Source organism: Atractosteus spatula, chromosome 5 (assembly GCF_055471065.1).
Source record: "Atractosteus spatula isolate fAtrSpa1 chromosome 5, fAtrSpa1.hap1, whole genome shotgun sequence".
In the NCBI taxonomy this organism is placed as follows: domain Eukaryota; kingdom Metazoa; phylum Chordata; class Actinopteri; order Semionotiformes; family Lepisosteidae; genus Atractosteus; species Atractosteus spatula.
The window spans coordinates 25,605,263-25,624,946 of NC_142710.1; the positions used below are offsets into that span (position 1 = coordinate 25,605,263).

General features: G+C 38.9%; 1 protein-coding gene across 1 annotated transcript in view; it reads right to left on the minus strand.

The window, feature by feature from the left end:
• htra1b (HtrA serine peptidase 1b) overlaps window positions 1-18,528 on the minus strand; it is a 31,510-nt gene extending 12,982 nt beyond the window's left edge. The window contains exons 1-3 of the mRNA XM_088917922.1: window positions 17,646-18,528; window positions 8,623-8,722; window positions 6,543-6,747 (exon numbers count right to left, since the gene is read on the minus strand). Coding sequence (XP_088774048.1) covers window positions 6,543-6,747; window positions 8,623-8,722; window positions 17,646-18,111 — 771 coding nt within the window. The 5' untranslated portion in view covers window positions 18,112-18,528. The remainder of the gene's footprint in view (window positions 1-6,542; window positions 6,748-8,622; window positions 8,723-17,645) is intronic.
• Window positions 18,529-19,684: the final 1,156 nt, after the last annotated feature.

Here is a 19,684-nt window from a genome sequence, read left to right on the forward strand (position 1 = left end):
TAGAGGGAAACCACAGATATGCACAGGCTGCTCTACCATTAGTATTAGTCATGGAACAGTAAGAGGGGAGCAAAGAAGATAACATATTTCACAGCAGCAAGGCACGTCTTACAATTTCAGAGCTGTTTTATCCTTTAAAAATGTCAAGTAATATCATTCGATATTTCAAATGATCTTTTGTCCAAATACATTATGATATATACATTATATTATTAATAGTATAAGCCCAGTGGTACTGGTACTTGTTCACTTATGATATAAAAATCTTCAGTGCTTTGCAGTATTCTATCAATTGTAAAAATTGTAAAGAAAATGAAGAATGTTAAAGACAAAAACTTGACTGGAAAATTTTAAACCCAAAGAATGGAAAATTACTAATGTAACCTGGTGTTGGGCATCAAAAGTAAGACATGCATTTGAACTGAGATATAATTAATGGATAAAAAAACTGAGTGCAAGGGTGAATGCTCCAACTGGGGTGACTTTAATAGTGAAGTACAACAGGGAAACATATTAAGGCTATTTCTCTTCTTAATGAGTATTGATTATTTAGAATGTGTTATAATGAGGAAACTAATCACTCATGTTTGTAGAAGACACCGAAGTTGGATTAGCATACAATGTAGAAGTGTAAAAGCAAATTAAAAATGATCAAATTCAAGATTGGGCAAACACTCAACAAATAATATTGAACATAGACCAATATCAGTGTTTCATGCAGATAGCAGAAACTATAATAGAAACTATAAATACAAGAATGGTAACACTGAGCTTTAAGAAGCCACATCTGGACATGACTCTCAAACATGGTGTTCGTGCTGACAAATTATTTTAATCTTCTAGTTAAAGTGGGGAAACAACAATAACACAACAAAAATATTAGGATTTATAGTTAAAAGTTCAAGTTCAATCAAAGAATGGTATAGTAATATGATACAATGCAGTATTAACACCTCATTTAGAATACTGTGTAAAATTATTACAGTATAAAGATATTTCTGAACCCAAATACTGTAGGTTTAGTGGACTGAATGGCCTCCTCTCATTTGTAACCTTTGTTATGTTCTTATTGCCTTAAATGCTGACTTTATAATGAACACCAGAAGATGTAGATGAGTGACTGTCAATTCCCCAGCCTAACCACAAACTGCCTGCACACAGCCTTTCTGCTGTAGCCTGGGGTAAGGCTTCTGACTGGCTTCCATATAAACCAAGCTTCAGAGAACAACACCTGAAAGATCCTGACAAAACGTGCTCCCTTTCCTTTCCAGCAAAAGCAATGCGGAATGAAGGAACAGCAGGCAAAATCCCACCAACATGCCTCTACAGCAACAAGCCTTTCTTCTGTACTGAGTCAGCCTTTCCTACCCCTACATTTCCTATTGGGTTAATGCTGTGTTTCCGCTTTCCAAAGTAAAGACAGGGTGTGGCATGTCGCTCTGCGAATGTGATTCACAGGGAAGCACAAGCAAGAGGGCACAAGTGGAAACTGTGTGGAAGTGCACTTAAAACCAAGAACAGGAGGCATTTCTTTACCCATAGAGTTGTGGGAAAAAATGTGGATCTATAAAGTACAAACTACTGAACAACCTCTTGTTTGTAACTGTTCTTATATTCTAGGAGATAGTCATCATTATGGTTATTCCTCAAACATGAAGTTGCAACTTACTGTGGAGAAAGACACAGCAAAAATGCCAATCTATCGTAAGAACACAGGAACGGTCACAAATGACCGTTTTTAATGAAGATTAACTACACAAAATATGTTCTCGACCAACCATTTTACTCTCCAAACATCAGTCCAATCTGGCCATATTTCCAAAACAATCAATGAGAATCCAGGAGCAAAATGCTTCTAGTTATCACATACTCATAATAGGAATAATTGCCTAAATTATTACCAAACCTGAATAAAGGTGGAGTTTTGAAGTAAAAGTAATCAGCTGTGTGGATGTGAACTTTCCCATCTGCCCTACTAACAGCTCTCTGGGATGAAACGTATGTACAGTATGTAGTCACATAAAGCTTCACCTCAAGCGAGCAACGGTACCCTGCCACCCTGTCTGCGCTCCAGCACTATTACAGGACTGGTAAAGTAATCCTAATCTCACTTTCTGAACGGATTGAGGAATGAAATGAACACACCGACAACAAAGAACAGCATTATAACTGAAATTTAAGACCAATTTGAAGAGCACTCTTCCATGGCATGTGGCACTGCACCGGACCAACCCCTTCCCACTGACACCTCCCAACATCTTTGCAGAACCCTGCGCTGATACCTACATTCTCATGTTTCACCTCATTGTGAAGAGGTGATGAAACAGGCCTGTAAACCATTTTCTGTGCAGAGGCAGATGAGGAACAGCAATTGCAAAAAGGGTAAAAAGTAAGTCACAATACTAAAAAAAACAATTCCTTGTGGTGGTGAACAGACAGCCTCCTGCGAATACTTCCCCAAAATTCCTGGAAGAACACCTGCATTGCAAGGGAATGAAACTGGAAACCTCTTCTGGGCATAATGACCTTTCAGCAGGTGTACTGGAGATATGTAGTAACAACTATGCATTGCGAAATGTTGCAAGTCTTGCTTTCCCATCTGCCTACATTAGAAAATGAAAAATTGGTCCTCTGTTCCCATTTGTTTGCAAGATTACATGGTTTCAAACTGTCCAATTTCTCTGCAGTCATTCAGCACCCCCAGTTACATATTAGTCATCTGTATGAGGCCCTGTGTGATGTGCAAGACCAAACAACTAGACAGATGTGCTTATGTGACTGCTCCTCTTTGTGAGTGGTGTTCTATCACACATGAATTATTTGAATTTCAAGGCTGCTTAATGCAGAGATCCAAATATCCAGCTGTCCTGTGTGAAGTGGACAGACAACACCATCAAGCTTTCTTCAGATACTCCTGAGGGAGCCTGAGAAGCTAACGCTAATGCTGACAATCATGATAAATGCTGACAAATTCCATAACCTAAAACAAAATACTGAGATAGAACAATGCTATCCTGCTCAGTGTAAGGTTGCTCTTTGAATCACTTTTCCCTCTGCCTCTTTACTCCCATAACTATAGGGAGGGAACTCTAGCCGATCTTCCGCAGGTGGATCAGTGTGAACATTGATCACCCATTTAAGGCCTAATCTCCGGAGTGTCTGGAAAAAAAACCTATGCAAACACCGGGATAACATGCAACGTCTACACAGAAAGGACCCCAAAGGTTGGAATCAACCATAGGAGAAGGAGCTGTAAGACCCCAGTTATCACTCACAATCCAACAAACTCCCCCTTCTGTTCTTAAGAAGACACATTACACACTTGCTGCCAACACCTGGAAGACCTCAGTCCAGCTCCTCCCAAACAGCGAGTGTGAAAAACATCAAAAACCAATCACGAAAATTAAACCAATCACAACAAACTTCTTTTTTTTCCCTCATGGTACCGAGTTGCATTTTTGAGAATTTTCCAGACATCAAGCAAGGGAAGAGTGCATGACTAGCTTTTCATGGAATGAGCTTTGCGATGGCTCAGTGGAGAATCACAGTCCAAAAGATAATAATTACAGGGGGTGTCAACAGACCTGAAGCACGTTACAAAACCCCAGACAAGTTTCAACACCTGTGCTCATTAAGCTTAGTTTTCAGCTAGTATTAAATTATTTTTCATAAATAGCTGGTCAATGCTTTCAGTTGTTTTAAGACAAGCTCATGAAATATGTTTTGACATGGCTTTATGCGAGTTAAGATCTGAAGTTTAGACATTTTGTTTGCATTTTGCATTAAGTACTTGCAAAGCTACAGAATACAGTTCTAGTTCTTTTTGCGCGTTTCTTGCTCTCCTAACCTTTGAATTTGCCATGTAACCCTTTCTACAAAACTCTGCTTTTGAGGCACAGTTATTCTTTATGAATTATGTTTTGCCCTTCAGTTGGTACTAATGGATTTATAACCAAAGTTCTAATAGAAATTTAGGAGGAAGGATTCTAATCTCCCACATACAATCTCCCTGTTTGCCTGCATACATAAGACTCGTACCTGGGAGTTCCTGTAGTGGATCTCACTCGTACCTCTTCCTCCACCACACCTACACCCCTGCAGCATCTCCCTGGCTCAACCCTCGCAATACGGATCTGGGCCGCCTCACTCCTTTGGCCCTCAGCCAGGCCATCTACACACTCTAAATACTGTAATGCATGGTTGCTATTTTCCTTTCTTATGAACTTGAACTGATTGATCAGACAATAAGCAGCAGCAGTGTTAAGGAGTTTCTGGTTAGGTCTCAACACTTGCAACTGGATGGTTGAGGCTTCAGATCCTGGTACTGCTGTTGTACCCTTGAGATTGTTGTAAAAATGGGTAAGAATGCAAGTCACGTCACATACAAACAGCAGCCAAACGAATTAATGATGAGATGACCGAACTAATAACCTCGGGATCCTGTGATGAGGGAAAACAAAAAAATTCCACACATTATTCATCTATCTGTTCAATTCAAAATACTTCGTTAATCACCGGTGGGGCAATTTAAGAATTTAAGTCTACAGAGCTAAGAAATGTTATTTCCTTAAATTTTCAAAGGAATTAATCTTATTATATAGCTACTCTTTTTGGGACTCAAAACAGTAATGGTTTCAGTGGTTGTAGAAACATGAAGCCCGCAGAAACCTCTGACAATCCACAATCACACCACCAGCAAGCATGGCAAGCATGTACACGCACACTGTAACAGCATCAATAGCACAGTACAGTTGTCAGGAGCAAAACTGCTCTGGGCTAAATGGCACAGAAAAGTAAAAGCTGTGTCAATACCCATCTAGTCTAGTCATTTCTTCGCTTATTTATTTCTGACAGGGTCAGGGAAGAAGATCTCGTGAAATCAAGGTTCTCTGTGTCCCCTGCCAAAGTAAATACACAGCACCGTGTCTGTCTGCACTTTACTTGCTATTGTCCTTGAATATCTACAACAAAGACATCCTACAGGGCTTTACCGCAAAAAAAAGAACAATTCTAAATACTTTTCATTTCTATTTATCTGACACCTTTGATGTACAAAAGGATTACAGTACCATAAAACAGTGAGACAGTAACACAATGTCGTTCAAATGACAAGCAAAACAGAAAAAAAAGCTAAAGTCAAAACCTAAAAGCTAAAAACAAAATTACTTTACAATTGTTTCCCAATTTAGTCTCTGGGAAGAGCAGTCTGGAATTTTTTACTGTGTTCCACAAAAGACTTTATCCTAATTAAGTCCTTAACCATAAGAATTCTTTTGGTTTTGTTCATTTTTCTTCTTTTTATTTTTGTTGGAAATCATTGCAATGCAGGAATTAATTCACTTGGGAAAACTATACTTAATGTAAATAAGCAGCTTAAACCCTGAGGTTCAGCTCACAACCTAAGAGTTATTAGTTTTCCTAAATCATAAATGCTGTCTGGATTTTTAAAAAAGCTTGATTAGCGTTCATGCGTTTATTCCTTTATACCATTTTTGCAACATGCAGTTAGCTTTCTTTTTTCCCAGAAATGTGTTTTTAATCTTCCCAAACATTACAGATCAAATGCAAAACATAAATGATATTTTGCCATGCCCCATGCACATTTTTACACCGCAAGGCTCCTACAGAACAGAAAGAAGAGGACAGGAAGAACAGAAAATGCACTTGTCTTGTGATTGTTTTAATTTTAAGGTGTCTAGAAATCCCAAACCACAGCAACTCTTTCAGGACACTTACTGAAAATTAAGCAGAGGTGATGCCATTATGCAATTTCAAAAAGATGTTTTGCACGATTTTCTAATTTACCAGCCTGCCAAAACCAGACCTAGGGGGACCCTGTCAACACTGCATGGTCAGTAATTAAGACAGTAATGGGGCCAGAGAGGGGCGCACCGAGTGTTAGCAGTGACAAGAGAGGGTACGCCCTGCGCAGACAGCCAGCTTGGCACTGTGGGAAACAGGCCCTGCTTGCAGCCAGCTCCTCCAGACTCCTCCATCTTCCCACGTCAGCTGCGGGCAGGAGTTGTGTCAGAAAGGAATGCTGGCAGTCCCCTCAGCACAGGGACTCCCAAAGGAGCAAACTGAGGAGCTGTTTCACATCAAACACTCTGGATCTGTTCCGTCATAACACTGAAGACAGACCCCGCGGTCCACTGGGTGATCATTTGTCTGGTAACAGCCTGTGAAAACCATCCAACATAAAGGATGTTTTGACCTTTGCTTTAAAAGACCAGGCACAAGAGGAATATAAATTCAGAATTTGCACTGTAATGCAGTCCTAATAATCCACAGAGAAATGTTTTTTTTTTCATTTCCCATTTTAAGGCCTACTTTATTCCTTAATTTAAAAATATTTATTTTTAGTAAACTAAGCTTGGTATTACCGAGAGCGGTTCTGAACTGCAGGGGAGTGTATTGAGAGCCCCATCACTGCTGTCTTTGTGCTTGGCATACTGTTGCACCAGTGTGTTTCATCCTGAAGTTAAAGCTGCTCGTGTGAATTCGGCAGGACTCTCTATGTTCAACTGCACCATGACTCTTACCGGCACGTCTATCTTGATGAGGGCGATGTCGGCTTTCTCATCCACATCTTTGATCTTCGCGTCATAGGTGGCGCCACTCTTTAGCTCAACCTTCACCCGGTGCTTGTTGGCTACCACATGAGCGTTGGTGACAATCAGCCCGTCTTCTGACACCACGAAGCCTGAGCCGCTGGCCACTGCCACCTCCCGTTTTGAGAAGACCATCCTAGCGGTCAGTGAGGGGGGTGGGGTTTACACAGAAAAAAAATAGAAAGAGATTTTAGGACAGGGGAACCAAGCAGCGTTTGTAACAGGAAGGGACTGAAAATAGAAAAAATCCTTGTTTCGTAGTATACCCAGTTCCCATCTCACAGATATAACCATGTCCAGTTCTGTTCCTGATTCACACTTTCACAGACACAATGACAAGAGCGTAAGCTGGAATGGAGAGCAAGATGTTTATCACAAATGCTGTTTGAGAGCGATATAGCTGGAAATTTCTTCTTGTTTCGAGAAATGTATCTACTTTCCTCATTGCTAAAGTAACCCATCTGCAGTGCTCTCAACAAATATCTTACATTGTCTCTTATTACGCCCAGTGGACAGCAGCAGGAGGATGTTTGGCATGGAATAACAAGCTCTCAGCTCTCTCGATTTGCTATACTCCTCCCCAATGAATACACCTTATACCTCACAGATTTTAATATCTCACCCAATTCATCTTGGTCAAACTCTAGAATCAGACCTTAACAGTTTCCTCTATACACATATTTTCCCTAGGGGCCCAAATGCTCCATTGTCAAGTCTCTTCTCTTTGTTCTCATATGTGTAAATAAACTGTTTACGCATGTTACAGACATACACAGCTTTAAGCTGGCTAATAAAGATGCCACAAGAAGTAAAAGTACTTACATAGCGTGCATAACTGAGTCATTAAAAGAATGTTCGGGTTTGCATCCACATAGAGAAGAAAACAAAAACTGACTAAGGAAAATATACAGTAAAGAGGCACTAGACTGTGAAGTTTGCTTAAGAACAACATAAACCTTAAAGAGTTCCATTAATTTGGATGGAACTGTTTAACGTTCATTAAACAAACAAATACAACAGAAGGTTTAGCAGCTTTGATTAAATTTAATATGAGCGACTTTATTTTTAACAAAATGAAAAAGTGGAACTATTATGTATGGCATAAATTACCATACCATTAATAAGCACTTGCATGCTAAATCCCCATTAGATGCATTAATACTTTGAATTAATGTTTGTTTTAAATTTCTCTCTGACACAAATGTATAGGAGTTTTATTTTGTTTTTTTTGTGTAGTTATTATGCATGTTGCCACCCTTTACACCCTATACCCCTTGTTAAATGTTACTGAAAGTAATAACGCAACAGCAACACCCATCCATCCACCCAGTTTCAGTGCTTATCATGGGAGAGCCGTGAACTGGACATCTAGAAATGGGAGGAAGAGATGTTTCCTCCACAACAGATTCCAGGTCAAACCGATGATACAGTGTCCTGGGTCACCACTGAGGTCTCCACAAGGTAGGATGTGTCTGGCAGAGCGCCAGCAGAAGCTCATTTAATGTTAATTGAATATTCAAAGAGTGTCACTTTAACAATTAATTAGTTTATGCCATGTAGTCTCACACTAAACATCAGAAGGACTTGCAGAAAAGTAGTGTAGCTGCTAAAAAGAAACATGCTTTGATTTACATCCCGGCGTCCTGGCCAAATTTCCCATTGGCCCTTATCAATCTTATCAATGGCCTCCTAATAATCCCCATCTATGAATTGGCTTCATTACTCTGTTCTCCTCCCCACTGATAGCTGATGTGTGGTGAGTGTTCTGGCGCACTATGGCTGCCGTCGCATCATCCAGGTGGGGCTGCACAGTGGTGGTGGTGGAGGGGAGTCCCCATTACCTGTAAAGCGCTTTGTGTGGAGTGTCCAGAAAAGCGTTATATAAGTGTAAGCAATTATTAATTATTAATTATTATTACAAATATGATATACTTTCAGGGTCCATATACAAGTTAACTCTAAGTACTGTAGGGAGATGTGTGAAGTGATATAGTCAGAAAGAAAGACATACTTGCGATACAGTTCAATATGAACCACAGCAGGAGCAATTTTCTCAACCACATCTGCGATGAAGTTGTATCTGTGCCTTAGGCTGTCTGGGTTCTCCTGGACTATAAACAAAGAAGGAGAAAAAAAATTAAAAACAGAGATGAGTGCATTACTCATGCTGCTTGTTAAAAGACAGTAACATATAAAAGACTATTCAGGAGAAATATCCATACAGCTCTGTCTGGCTTTGCTCAAACATGCTGATTCTGCTTCACATTTTGTTCATATGAGCCTATTGAACATCAATAACACTGTAAAGGCAAAACTTAGACATGTGCACAAAGCAAAACCTGAGACATTTAATTTACTTACAGTCTTCCTGCCTCTTTTGCTGACAACTATCAAGCAGCTGTATGATACAGGGTTTAAAATGTGAGAGTTAAGTGTTTCATGCAAGCCTCAGTGAAGAATGAGGGAAAGTTGAGTTGTATAGTATCTACAGAGAGATGTTCAAGGGAAAGAAGCACAAAGACAAAGTTTTTTGATGATTTTATCCATGCAAAAACTGCTCCATTACTCAAAGGTAGTTGCTAGCTTCAATAACACTTATCCTACAGTAGCAACAATTAATAATGTGCCTAGAAGTGTCCTGTAGATGGTACAGTACTGGTAACTCCAATTTTATAAAGAGTCCTTTCAATCCATGTATAACTATAACAGATGAAGCGAAGTAACCTTCCTCACCTGTGAGTATGTTTCTGTACTGTTATTCATTTAGTGCCTAAACAAGTGAGGTGAATGCTCAAAGTAATACGACCACAATCCTAAGTCACAAAAGCACCTGAAATCTCTTTCAAACCAAATAGGCAGCGTCCTCTGTGTATCTATAGTATTCTAGTTTCTGCCTGCAGACATGAGTGTTTTCTTAAGTACCACAGACAAACTCTGTCACTTCTGAAATTTTTGCAGCTCAGATCCTCGTTTGCCTGACAGAAATCACAACCCACTGGATTTCAGATTATAAAACGATGAAAATATTTTCACGGTCTCTTAAAACTTGAAAGTGACAAATATTACATAGGAAATAAGTATGTCTTATCAACTAAAATGGTACACAATTACACAAATGTTGACAACAAGTACATTGCAGCAAACCAAGCACTTAAATTAACTTCAATTCGAAGAAATGAAAAGCTCAAAATAATCAGTTAATTTAATCAGATGGAAACCTAAAGTGGGTTACAATATTCATAAAATTGGAATGAAACAACACCTGTGTGCAGTTAAACAGTGAGCCTGACTATCATTCTAACCAGAGAAGGGACTGTTCTAAGCAGGATGTTTATCAATTTCAGGGAAACAACACAATCAGATCTTTTATAACCATACATACATAATACTTTATTTTACCTTGCACGACCTTGGTTGTGCAACTGCAGTGTGCAAAACTGCAAATCATGCCTTTTCTTCTTGACTTTTTGTTTTTCAGCCCAGCCTCGGTGGTCAGGGCCCAGGCCAGAATATTTCTTCAATGACATGGGATCCAAATACAGAGCACTGCCCCCCCCACCATTCCAAAAAAATCACCCCTCGAATTTGCATCTTACGAAACGTGTTATGAAAAGGGAACTCAGGAAGTCACATGCTCTGTGTTGGATGAAGTCCATCTTTTGACTTTTATCTCTTAGCCCAGCTGAAATGAGCCCCAGATGGATAAACCAAGAGTAAAGCCTCATTTTATTCAAGGCAGAGGACTATAGAAAATGTGACAGTAAAGCTGGAAATTCTCTTCCTAACACATGTAACCAGTGCCAAAATAAGCCCATCTTAGCAGTATTGACTTAAATTGATTGGACATAATAGAACTGTCACTTTCCTTATATAAGCATGTAATGCTCATTCTGTATAAAAGTGCAAATTGCAGTCCTCCTAAGTAACATCCAGACCATAGGCTTTAAGGGAGCAGATTACAAATGAGTCAACATTTTCCATGATAGCAAACCCCAACAAACTTTTTCCCTATCATGTGTGTAATTTAAATTAAATAATATTACAAGGGGCGATTTGTGGGCAATTAAGAATGAACACGCAGGGTCTGCTCTATATTAAGCTGGTGGCTGGAGGTTATTTGCACTGCAGGTCCATGGCAGTCTCCGAGTGGGTATGACATGCACAGAAATTCCAGCTTCTCTCAAATCAAACTTCCCAGAAACCTGGAAGCAAGACTGTAAAGATCTCTGCTGCACCCAGGAATGGGAACGGCATTTGGCCTTTCACAATGAAGGAGGCCAGCCTCTTGCTCATCTGCTCCAGAGCCACAGTCCAAAAAAAAACAGACAGCAAAATCATTGCTTCTTTTTCCTATTCATTTAAAGAAATGAAACAACGACGTGACTCCTCACCACTGTGTCCTTGAATTCCTGTCATCAGATCATATGTCTGGCTAATACAAAATTAAACTGAACTGGTTGGATTACAAAATAAATATGAACATTCATTTTTTCACGGCATTTATTAGCATTGTGTCAAATAAAAAAACAGACCTACTGTGCAATGATCATTTTACAACAGGTATTTGAGCCAACTTTCCACCGCAACAAATTGCTTTTAACTACCATCCTCTCAAGAGACACTATAACCTCATTTTTGCAGGGGGGCATTCTCCCCACCCCATAAAACAAATATTTAAGGACAAATTCAGCTTCTATTTTTTAATTAAGTTAAGAGCATCAATCTAATATAATCAGTTTAGATGTTTAGAGTCTAATGTACCATTTCATAATCTATGCCATAAAATTCCACCACAATATTAATAAATTAAAGCTGCTTAAAATTAAAGATGCTACTTCCAGAGTTACTCATCTCTATGTATAATGGACCATGAAGGTATTATTTAAAGTACTTATTGTCCACAAAGACATGTACATCTATAAAGTTTTATTTAAAGATTTATAGACAGTATCTTTATACATCTCATAACATCCTCTTACAAAATGACTTAAAATACAAACTTTTGGGGTGTTCTTACTTTAATGTAACCCAGACTTCAAGCAATTTGTTCAATGTTCATTTTAAAACCATTGCAAGACCAAGCAAATAAAAGATTATATTTATTTCTCACTGGGTGAAAAAGATACCCCTCACAATAATATAAGCTATATTTATGTAACATATGTGTTTTATATTTGTCATATTATAGTTATAACACAGCTATGATAATACTGGCGGCAGGGCACAACATAATGATACACTGGAAGGATTTAGTTGGCCTCAAGACAAAACATAATAAAAACATCTCTTCTACAGACCTGCCTTGAAAAAATACAGGTCGGAAAACAAACAAAAAAATGTTATTAAAGAAGAAATTGGTTCCTTTTTATAGATCAAAGTGTACTTTGTAAAAAAGACCTGACATTTAATTAAACAAGTGAATGCTTTTTTCAATTCTCAAAATTTTCTTTGTTTCCTTGCATACTGTATATGTTTCAGACATGTATTAACATAAACTCGAAACAATGAAAAGCAACCGAAGGAATGATATACAGACCGATAAATTATCCCAGATAAACACATTTTTAAACCAGGACTGGCTCCAGATAGACGTGTTTAGGCTCTGAGCAACAGAAAGGTGTCTGAGAGAGGGGGAACCTCCTCTCAGCACAGAAGGGAAAGTTACACAAGGGAAAGAGAAACAAGGAATACATTCAGAAACCGACAGGAAGCCAATTACTTTTCAATACATTTATATGCTGTCCGTTCGCACATCTCCTCATACTCCCTGAGGTTTTGATCTATACTGCTCCAGGTGCGAAAACTTGAGCTTGCCAGCTCTCTCCGAGACCATTTCTTACGCTTCTCGATCTATTTTCTACATGCAAGAGAGCCACATTCATTTTAACAGTCTTATTTCTTTAGGTTAGCCATTGGTGAGTAGTAGTGAAGTGGTGATGCAAAATAAACTTTTACATTTCACAGACCATAGCTTACTTTCTTGTATGTGAAGTCTGACCCATCTATTCTTACCATTCTAAAAGCCACCGATAGCTCTTTCCTCATTACCTATCAGTTACTGCGCCTTGATAAATGCTTGGCTTGCTTCCTGACCTTATCACATTCCTCTAAGAGCTCCTTCTCATATGTACTGTACAATCTCCCAGTAAAGAAAGCCATCATCAGGCCACACATTATTAGGTAACATTGTTCTCTTCATTTTATACAGAATAAACCGATTGCAATGACTTCCAATATTAAATATGGAAATAAAAGTCATCTAGAAAAATTAGCATTAAATGTGAAACAAAACCTAACTTAAGACTTGGAATAAAATACAGAAACTTGTCCTGAGTACTTGCAAGAAGGGTCACTAATTACACTCTGCATGGGTGTGTAGCACCCCCCTCACTGAATGAATCTGATTCTCTCTTTATATCCACTAGTATTAATTCTTACTACAGTGCATTTAAAATGAGCCATCATAAATCTGAAGGATACTTTAGTTGTATATAGAACGAAACCATATACTGAATCATATTTCATGTATATCATGTCTGAATATTTTTATCTAAAGAGAGCTCAATTTTGCAACTATATGTGCAGGATCATACTGTGAAGTCCTCTTTTCATTCATGTACAGAGATGATACAAAAAATCCCTTTCTTGTGTTTATAAATGAGAGCAACTCATTCCTGCAACTTCCTCCAGTCGACATTGCCTACATCTACCAAAGAGTAAGAGAAACAGTTTTCATGCTTCATTGGCATTCCAATATGCAAACTAAAAGTAACTTTATCAGTGAAAGTCTGATCCAATAAGAGTTGTTTGTTTTTAGCTAATCACTGATTAAAATCTGTTTACACCTCCATTTCCTTTTTTTCTCCTTCAGTTGTCATTCACAACTAGTCAGCAGGAGTAATGTAGTTTGTATCTGAGCCTGCTGGAGGTGTATTATAAAAAATAGTCTTTCCTGTGCTACAGAAAAAGGAAAGAAATAACAATGCCATGCTAAAAAACTACTACTGGCCCTTTCTCTATGGGCCAGCCAGTTGTGACGTATTGAATAGCCCATGTTTCCAGGTCTACAGAGTTCCTGAACTCCTTCTCCCTGTCCCGCAGTCCTCATCCCTCAAACCCTAACCCCGTACCCCTCCCTGCCTCCCTCCTGAAGCCTGTGTGCTCACTCTGTTCCCTCTGACACTCTCAAATAACCGGCTCCCAGCAGCAGACACTTTCTCTGTTTTCACCGTGATTCCCAGAATACTGTTGACACCGGTATTTTATGAGTTTTTCCATGCGGAAGCTGCCCCTTCCTCCCAGTGTGAAGGCTGGGAGAGATTAGGTTGCAGGCTGCATTTCTTCCCGGAGCTGTCTCAGCAGCCGAGCAGGCAGCAGCGGACTGTCAGGGCTGGACTGTGTGTGTTGGCTGGCTCACCGGAACAGCACACACACACATACACACACACTAAATAAACGATTATTGAGCTCAAAATCCTTTCAGCTTTTCTTTGCAGCACGCACTAATTTAGGTATTGGATAAATTAAAAGGATTGGTTTGCTTTTAAGCAGGCTATTTCAACTTGCTGCAGTGCTAGAAAAGGGGTACTAGTAATTCATGTCTGAATCCCTCCATAGTCTTACAGCCAGCAGTGCTATTACTGAGAAATAACCTACAGTTTGAAACGATGCTAACATACTACTGTATATACTGTACAACCAGCAAAATGTACAGTATTCTTCATTATAATCTGACTGTGAATAGCTGTGTGAGATTGAAACAGCTTGTCCATTAATAACAGCATTAAATGTCCACATCATGTACAGTATAGAAGATCTAATGATCTTTGATAATTTTGATTATACCCACCTGAACTAGAAAATCTAATGACAACTTATGGAATCGTTGAAGAAATCCACAGGAAACAGAACCTACAGAATATGGTGAATACATATGGAACTAAAAACTACATAAAGACAGCAGAAACAAGTCTACAAAGGCAGGATACAGTATACTGTACTATCATTCACTCCTGTCCTTCACAATTACTTTGTAATTCTGCACACTAACTTCAGATGCTTGAATTGATGTGCCGTAACTAGAGGTGCAAAGGGTTACAATGTCATTCTCCAAAGGCTTTAGAATCTGACCCAGATCTGAGGCCATTTCAATGTTATATAACGGCTGGTTGGAAACCAGATAAAAATGACATAATGCAATATGAAAACTCATGTAGAAGTCATGGCTTTGGACTGAGACCTGCCAGAATGACTGTTTGGCATGGACTCTGGAAATATTAAGCAACTTAATATTATGCAGTACAGCTTACTGAAAATAACGTATTTTTAAGGGAGGCTGAAGCTGAGAAAACAGGAAGAAAATTCAAAGGAAAAAAGGGATAATCTACAGATTCCCTAACTAAATACTTTAAATATATCAGTGTGGTTTCCAACAGGGAAGAGGCCTTTGCTCTGTTATATGCAAAGATTTCTTGAATATATTAAAAACAGCCTGGCTGAGGCCATGTTTCTGTTTCACCTTTATTCTCAAACCAGACTCTTGGAAATCCCTGCTTTATTTCAGCTGAACTTGATATTAAACTGCTGACAGCAGTGGATTTCAAGTTGATTTTGGGAGATGTTCCCTGCAAATAAACTTCAGCCAAGCAGCACTATATTATACCCAACTCAAAAGAGTGTTAAAAGCACTTCAGGAAAACTGGCTCTTCGAAGCAAAAAGGTGCACTACTGCCTGGCCCATGTAAGTACAGTAATACTACTTTCTGCAAAATGAGAACTCCAACTGTTTTATTAGTGCAATACTAAGGTATTGAATTATGACTTGAACTACTGCATTGCTTGTAAAGAACGTAAAGCTGGCAGTTTTTACTAGATGGATCTGTAATGCGTGTCTAAGGAAAAAACAAGAACAATGACTCACACCAAGAGGACAACAAGAGATGTTCACATATGCAGCTTGTTTGGACAAGAGAGTATCTTTGTCAAGGAATTTGCATCCAGTGTATCCAAAGCCCTTCCATTTAGATTTGTATCAAACTGTCAACATAACTTCATTCTCCAGTTTAGCCTGTTGTAATACTCAAGTGTGCAGAACTTTTACTACAAGACCTAAAGTGTTTAAAATGTTCATGATTGTTTCTTACAAACAGTACAGTACAGTATAAACATGATATAGTACTGTATGTTTCAGCAACTGTCATACAGTTTAAATGGGATTACTTTGTGTATATGCATTTACGAATATGTATTGGAAGTATAAAGCTTTATAGAGCATCTGTTTGTGACTATGGCTTTGCTACCCAAAAGGTTTAAACTTCAAACCACTGTGGCTGAACAGATCTCTTCCTTCACTAACCCTCATGAAGGCTACTGTGATGAGGCGGGATTTACTTTAGGACAGAGGAGTCTAATCACTGGAGAAGAAGATTAAGGGACTGGAATGTTTATGTCTGCAGCACAGTAAAAAGAAAACATTTCGGTGGTAGAGAAAACAACTACCCTATTAACAAGTAGGGTATGCAATTCTCCATTATATTTTTACATTATATTACAGGACTCACTGACTAGCCATAATTTGGCAGTTGTCAGAGACTTCAGTGGGCGCTGGAAATTTTTATTTTATTTTGAAAAGACATAAATTTTAACATAAATTGTATGGAACAAGAATAAAAAAGGTTACTTCTAGATAATGGAACTCAACAGATCACTTAGTAATTAAAAGAAAAAAAATAATTCTACATCTATAACATCTCAATGATGCCTATAAATGGCATATGATACTTATTAAATAAAGACATTTTTAAATCATTACAGACTAAACTGTTTGCACCACCTGGGTATTAGTTTGCTTTGGAAACATTTCATTGACATAACACACTATTTTAAAATCTACCCAGACAGTACAAATATGTACAAGAGAACATGTTTTGCAAATTTTATATATTTGGCAAACCACTACAGTGAAGTAAAAAATGCACTTCAAAGATATGCCGATGGCATCCTTTCAGATTTACATGATTTTCTCAAGAAATGCCCTCTCTTTTCCTTGATGACTTTCCATTAGCCTGATTCAGCTTTCTCCCAGCAGTTTTAGGAAAAGATTTGCTGGGATACTGGTTGGATACATGGATTGTTATCTTAAAACAGGGCACTGCAACACTTTTCCTTGACAGCAAACTAGCCTTCCCGTTTTAATTTCAGCTCATCTCTGAATGTCATAATTAGACCAATTCTTAATTAATGTGTTTTCTAGGTCAGTACTCATCTGCCATTTTAATCTCTCTATAAAGATTTTCCTTACTGTGGCTTTCTATTGTCATTGTTGAAGAACTCTGCCCTACACAGAAAGATGCCAAGCGCAAACTCAATTTCGCATGCTTTTTTTTCCCTTTGTAAAATAGCCAGTCATGAAACACATTCTTAATTAACAGTTCAGAGTGGTACTTAAGTATGAGATTTCTTTAGCATTGGGTTTGAGAACAAGCTGCATGTAGTAGAGTTTCTATTGCCCCAAGTTTTTAATTTGTTTCTTCGACAACAGCTGGCTCAGCACGTGAGACCACTTACGGGTTGTCCAACAGAATGTAGGGCAAAGCAAAATAAAAAAAGGTTTTCTGGCATCGTCTAGCGTGGAGATTGGCAGTGATTAGCACCAAATTCATGCCAAGAGTTTCACAGAAACAACAAGAGCATGTCCTTTAGTCCCAACTTGGAACTAATTTTCCAATGCTAAACGAATTAAATAACGAATTAAAGGAGGGAATACTAATATCCTCCTGTAGTATATCACAAAACAGTTGTGTTTGAGGAGTTGTCTTCAGTTACACAGCCTGTACAAGATGCCTAATATACAGAGCTGGATACATTAATGTAACATGTAACATGTAAAACGTGTTATCTGCACTCCTCAGATAGGCACAAATTGTATACTTTCCTTTTCGACAGAAAAAAACATAACACAAAAATGCACTCCCTATTAATTAGCAGGAAAAAAAAGGCTTTTATAAGTATTCTGGGTAGCAATGTTTAACCTACCGGTACCCTGTCCGCAAGCTCCTCTTTGTATAAAGATGACAGGTGGCTGCTGCAACTTTTGCGCTCCACTGCTGACCCTCTTCAGTTCACAGATGTTCCGGTAGGACACGCCGTCGCTGCCACACACAGGCTCGGAGCTTTTACAGACGCAGGTACCGGTCTTGCCTCTCCGCCTCACGGTAGCGGAGTAAGCAACTCCGTCCGAAACCGAGCACTCCAGCCCTTCAGCGCACACTGGGTCGCCAAGCCTTCCCGAGCCGCCGCAGGGCTCGCCCTCCCCGGCTGCGCAGACCGGGCAGCAGTCGCACTGGTCCAGGACGTCGCCCGCTAAACAGTCAGCGGGGATCTGGGGACACTGAGACTTGTCGCAGCGGTCGGGGCAGCCGATGACATACCGCTTAGAGATCCTGGCTTCGGCTATCAATGGAACTAAAAGGACACCGGCACAGAAAAGTGGCCACAGCATGGTGAACGCTAACAATAACAAATAAATGCGGGAAAATGTTGTTTTTCTTCGCTACTGCTTTAAGAGTGGTACTTTACAAAAAAAAGTCAATATAATAAAAAGAGGTTAAAAAGCAAAATAAACAATGCAATAATTTATACGAATGATTCAAGGCTGCTTGGCTATGTGGTTAGCTGTGTTTGCCTGTGCGCACGGTAGGAGGTAACTCTGTTCCTCTTGCCCGCTCTCTGCGCGTCGGTAAGTGTTTTCTTTGCTATCAGATTTATAAAAGCTCAGCCATTCCACATGACCTGAGACATTTTAGAGACAGTATAAACAAGCTCAGCGATTGGTGGACGACTTATGACGATATTTTTTTTTTGGAAGTGGAGAACTTTTCCAACCTCTAGTGAGCTGAGTTGAACCCTCAGAAGCACTGAAACAAGGCCAGTAAAGCGTAGCAGAAATCCCGATTCTGGGATTGAGCGAGGGTGCGCACTAACATTATTCCATCTTCGACTGTAAAGTGACGTGACAGTTTAATCCTGGCATAACGAAACTGCAAAACAGTTCGGGTATAAGACGGCACCTGCAACGATGTGATCAGTTCTGCGCACAGAATTTTTATTCCTATTGTGTCATGCCTGCAGCTGCAAAAATATGTCGCTGCATTGCTATTGCAAGACATCTGCTCCCAAATAACTAATTTGACGTCTGTGCTCGTAAATCAGATCTGCCACGCGAATTTCTACATCTGTTATGTTTTAGTTGTCGATGTCATTCATCTGTAAAATTTTAACACATGGTTTAAATCTACGGTTATTTAACTACCTGCTACTTAGAGCAAATTACATAATTTTGTGGTCGTTACTGTATATTTAATTCCATAGCATCAATATCCTAGAAAATGTCGCACTTAAGTGATCCTAAAAGAGAAATTAACTTCAGCTTGTTTTATTAATTGATCTAAATGCTTGGTTGTTTCGCTATACCATAGTATAAAATTATAACTCGACCGGTTTGTGTTAAAGATGCGAACGCATCTGATGTGTTTTTTGGGTAGCTAGCAATGGCGCTTTAGTTTGTCCTGTTTAGATATAACCATTTTGTCTATATTTTTTCAAGCATATGCTGCTCTGTCCAAACCAGTATGTAGGTCACCGAAAAACAACTCTTAAATATAAAAGTTATATTTGAAAGTAACACGACTCGATAATATATACTGATGCAATAAAGGAGAGCAAGTGAATTAAAGTTTATGGTTGAGTTGCTTCTTCTCCCGTTTAACAAATAAAAGAAACAGGCAGAGCAGATATTTTGTCCTCTGTTTTTAAACTACAACTTTTATCTACTAAATCAAGTACAGGCAGCAAAGAGGGGCGTTTAAACACAACTCGTGTGCACGAAATCAATTAAAGACAAAAATAAAACTTCAGTCACGTACCTATCAGCATTATTTTATACAACTTTTTTATAAAAGCAAAAATAAAATCAATGGTAAGAGAGCCAACTCTCCGAATAAAGCCCTCAGATTCCAGGCGACTCCAGGTTTCATTTATGATGAGAGTCTATCTCGCAGGACGCGCATAGTTGA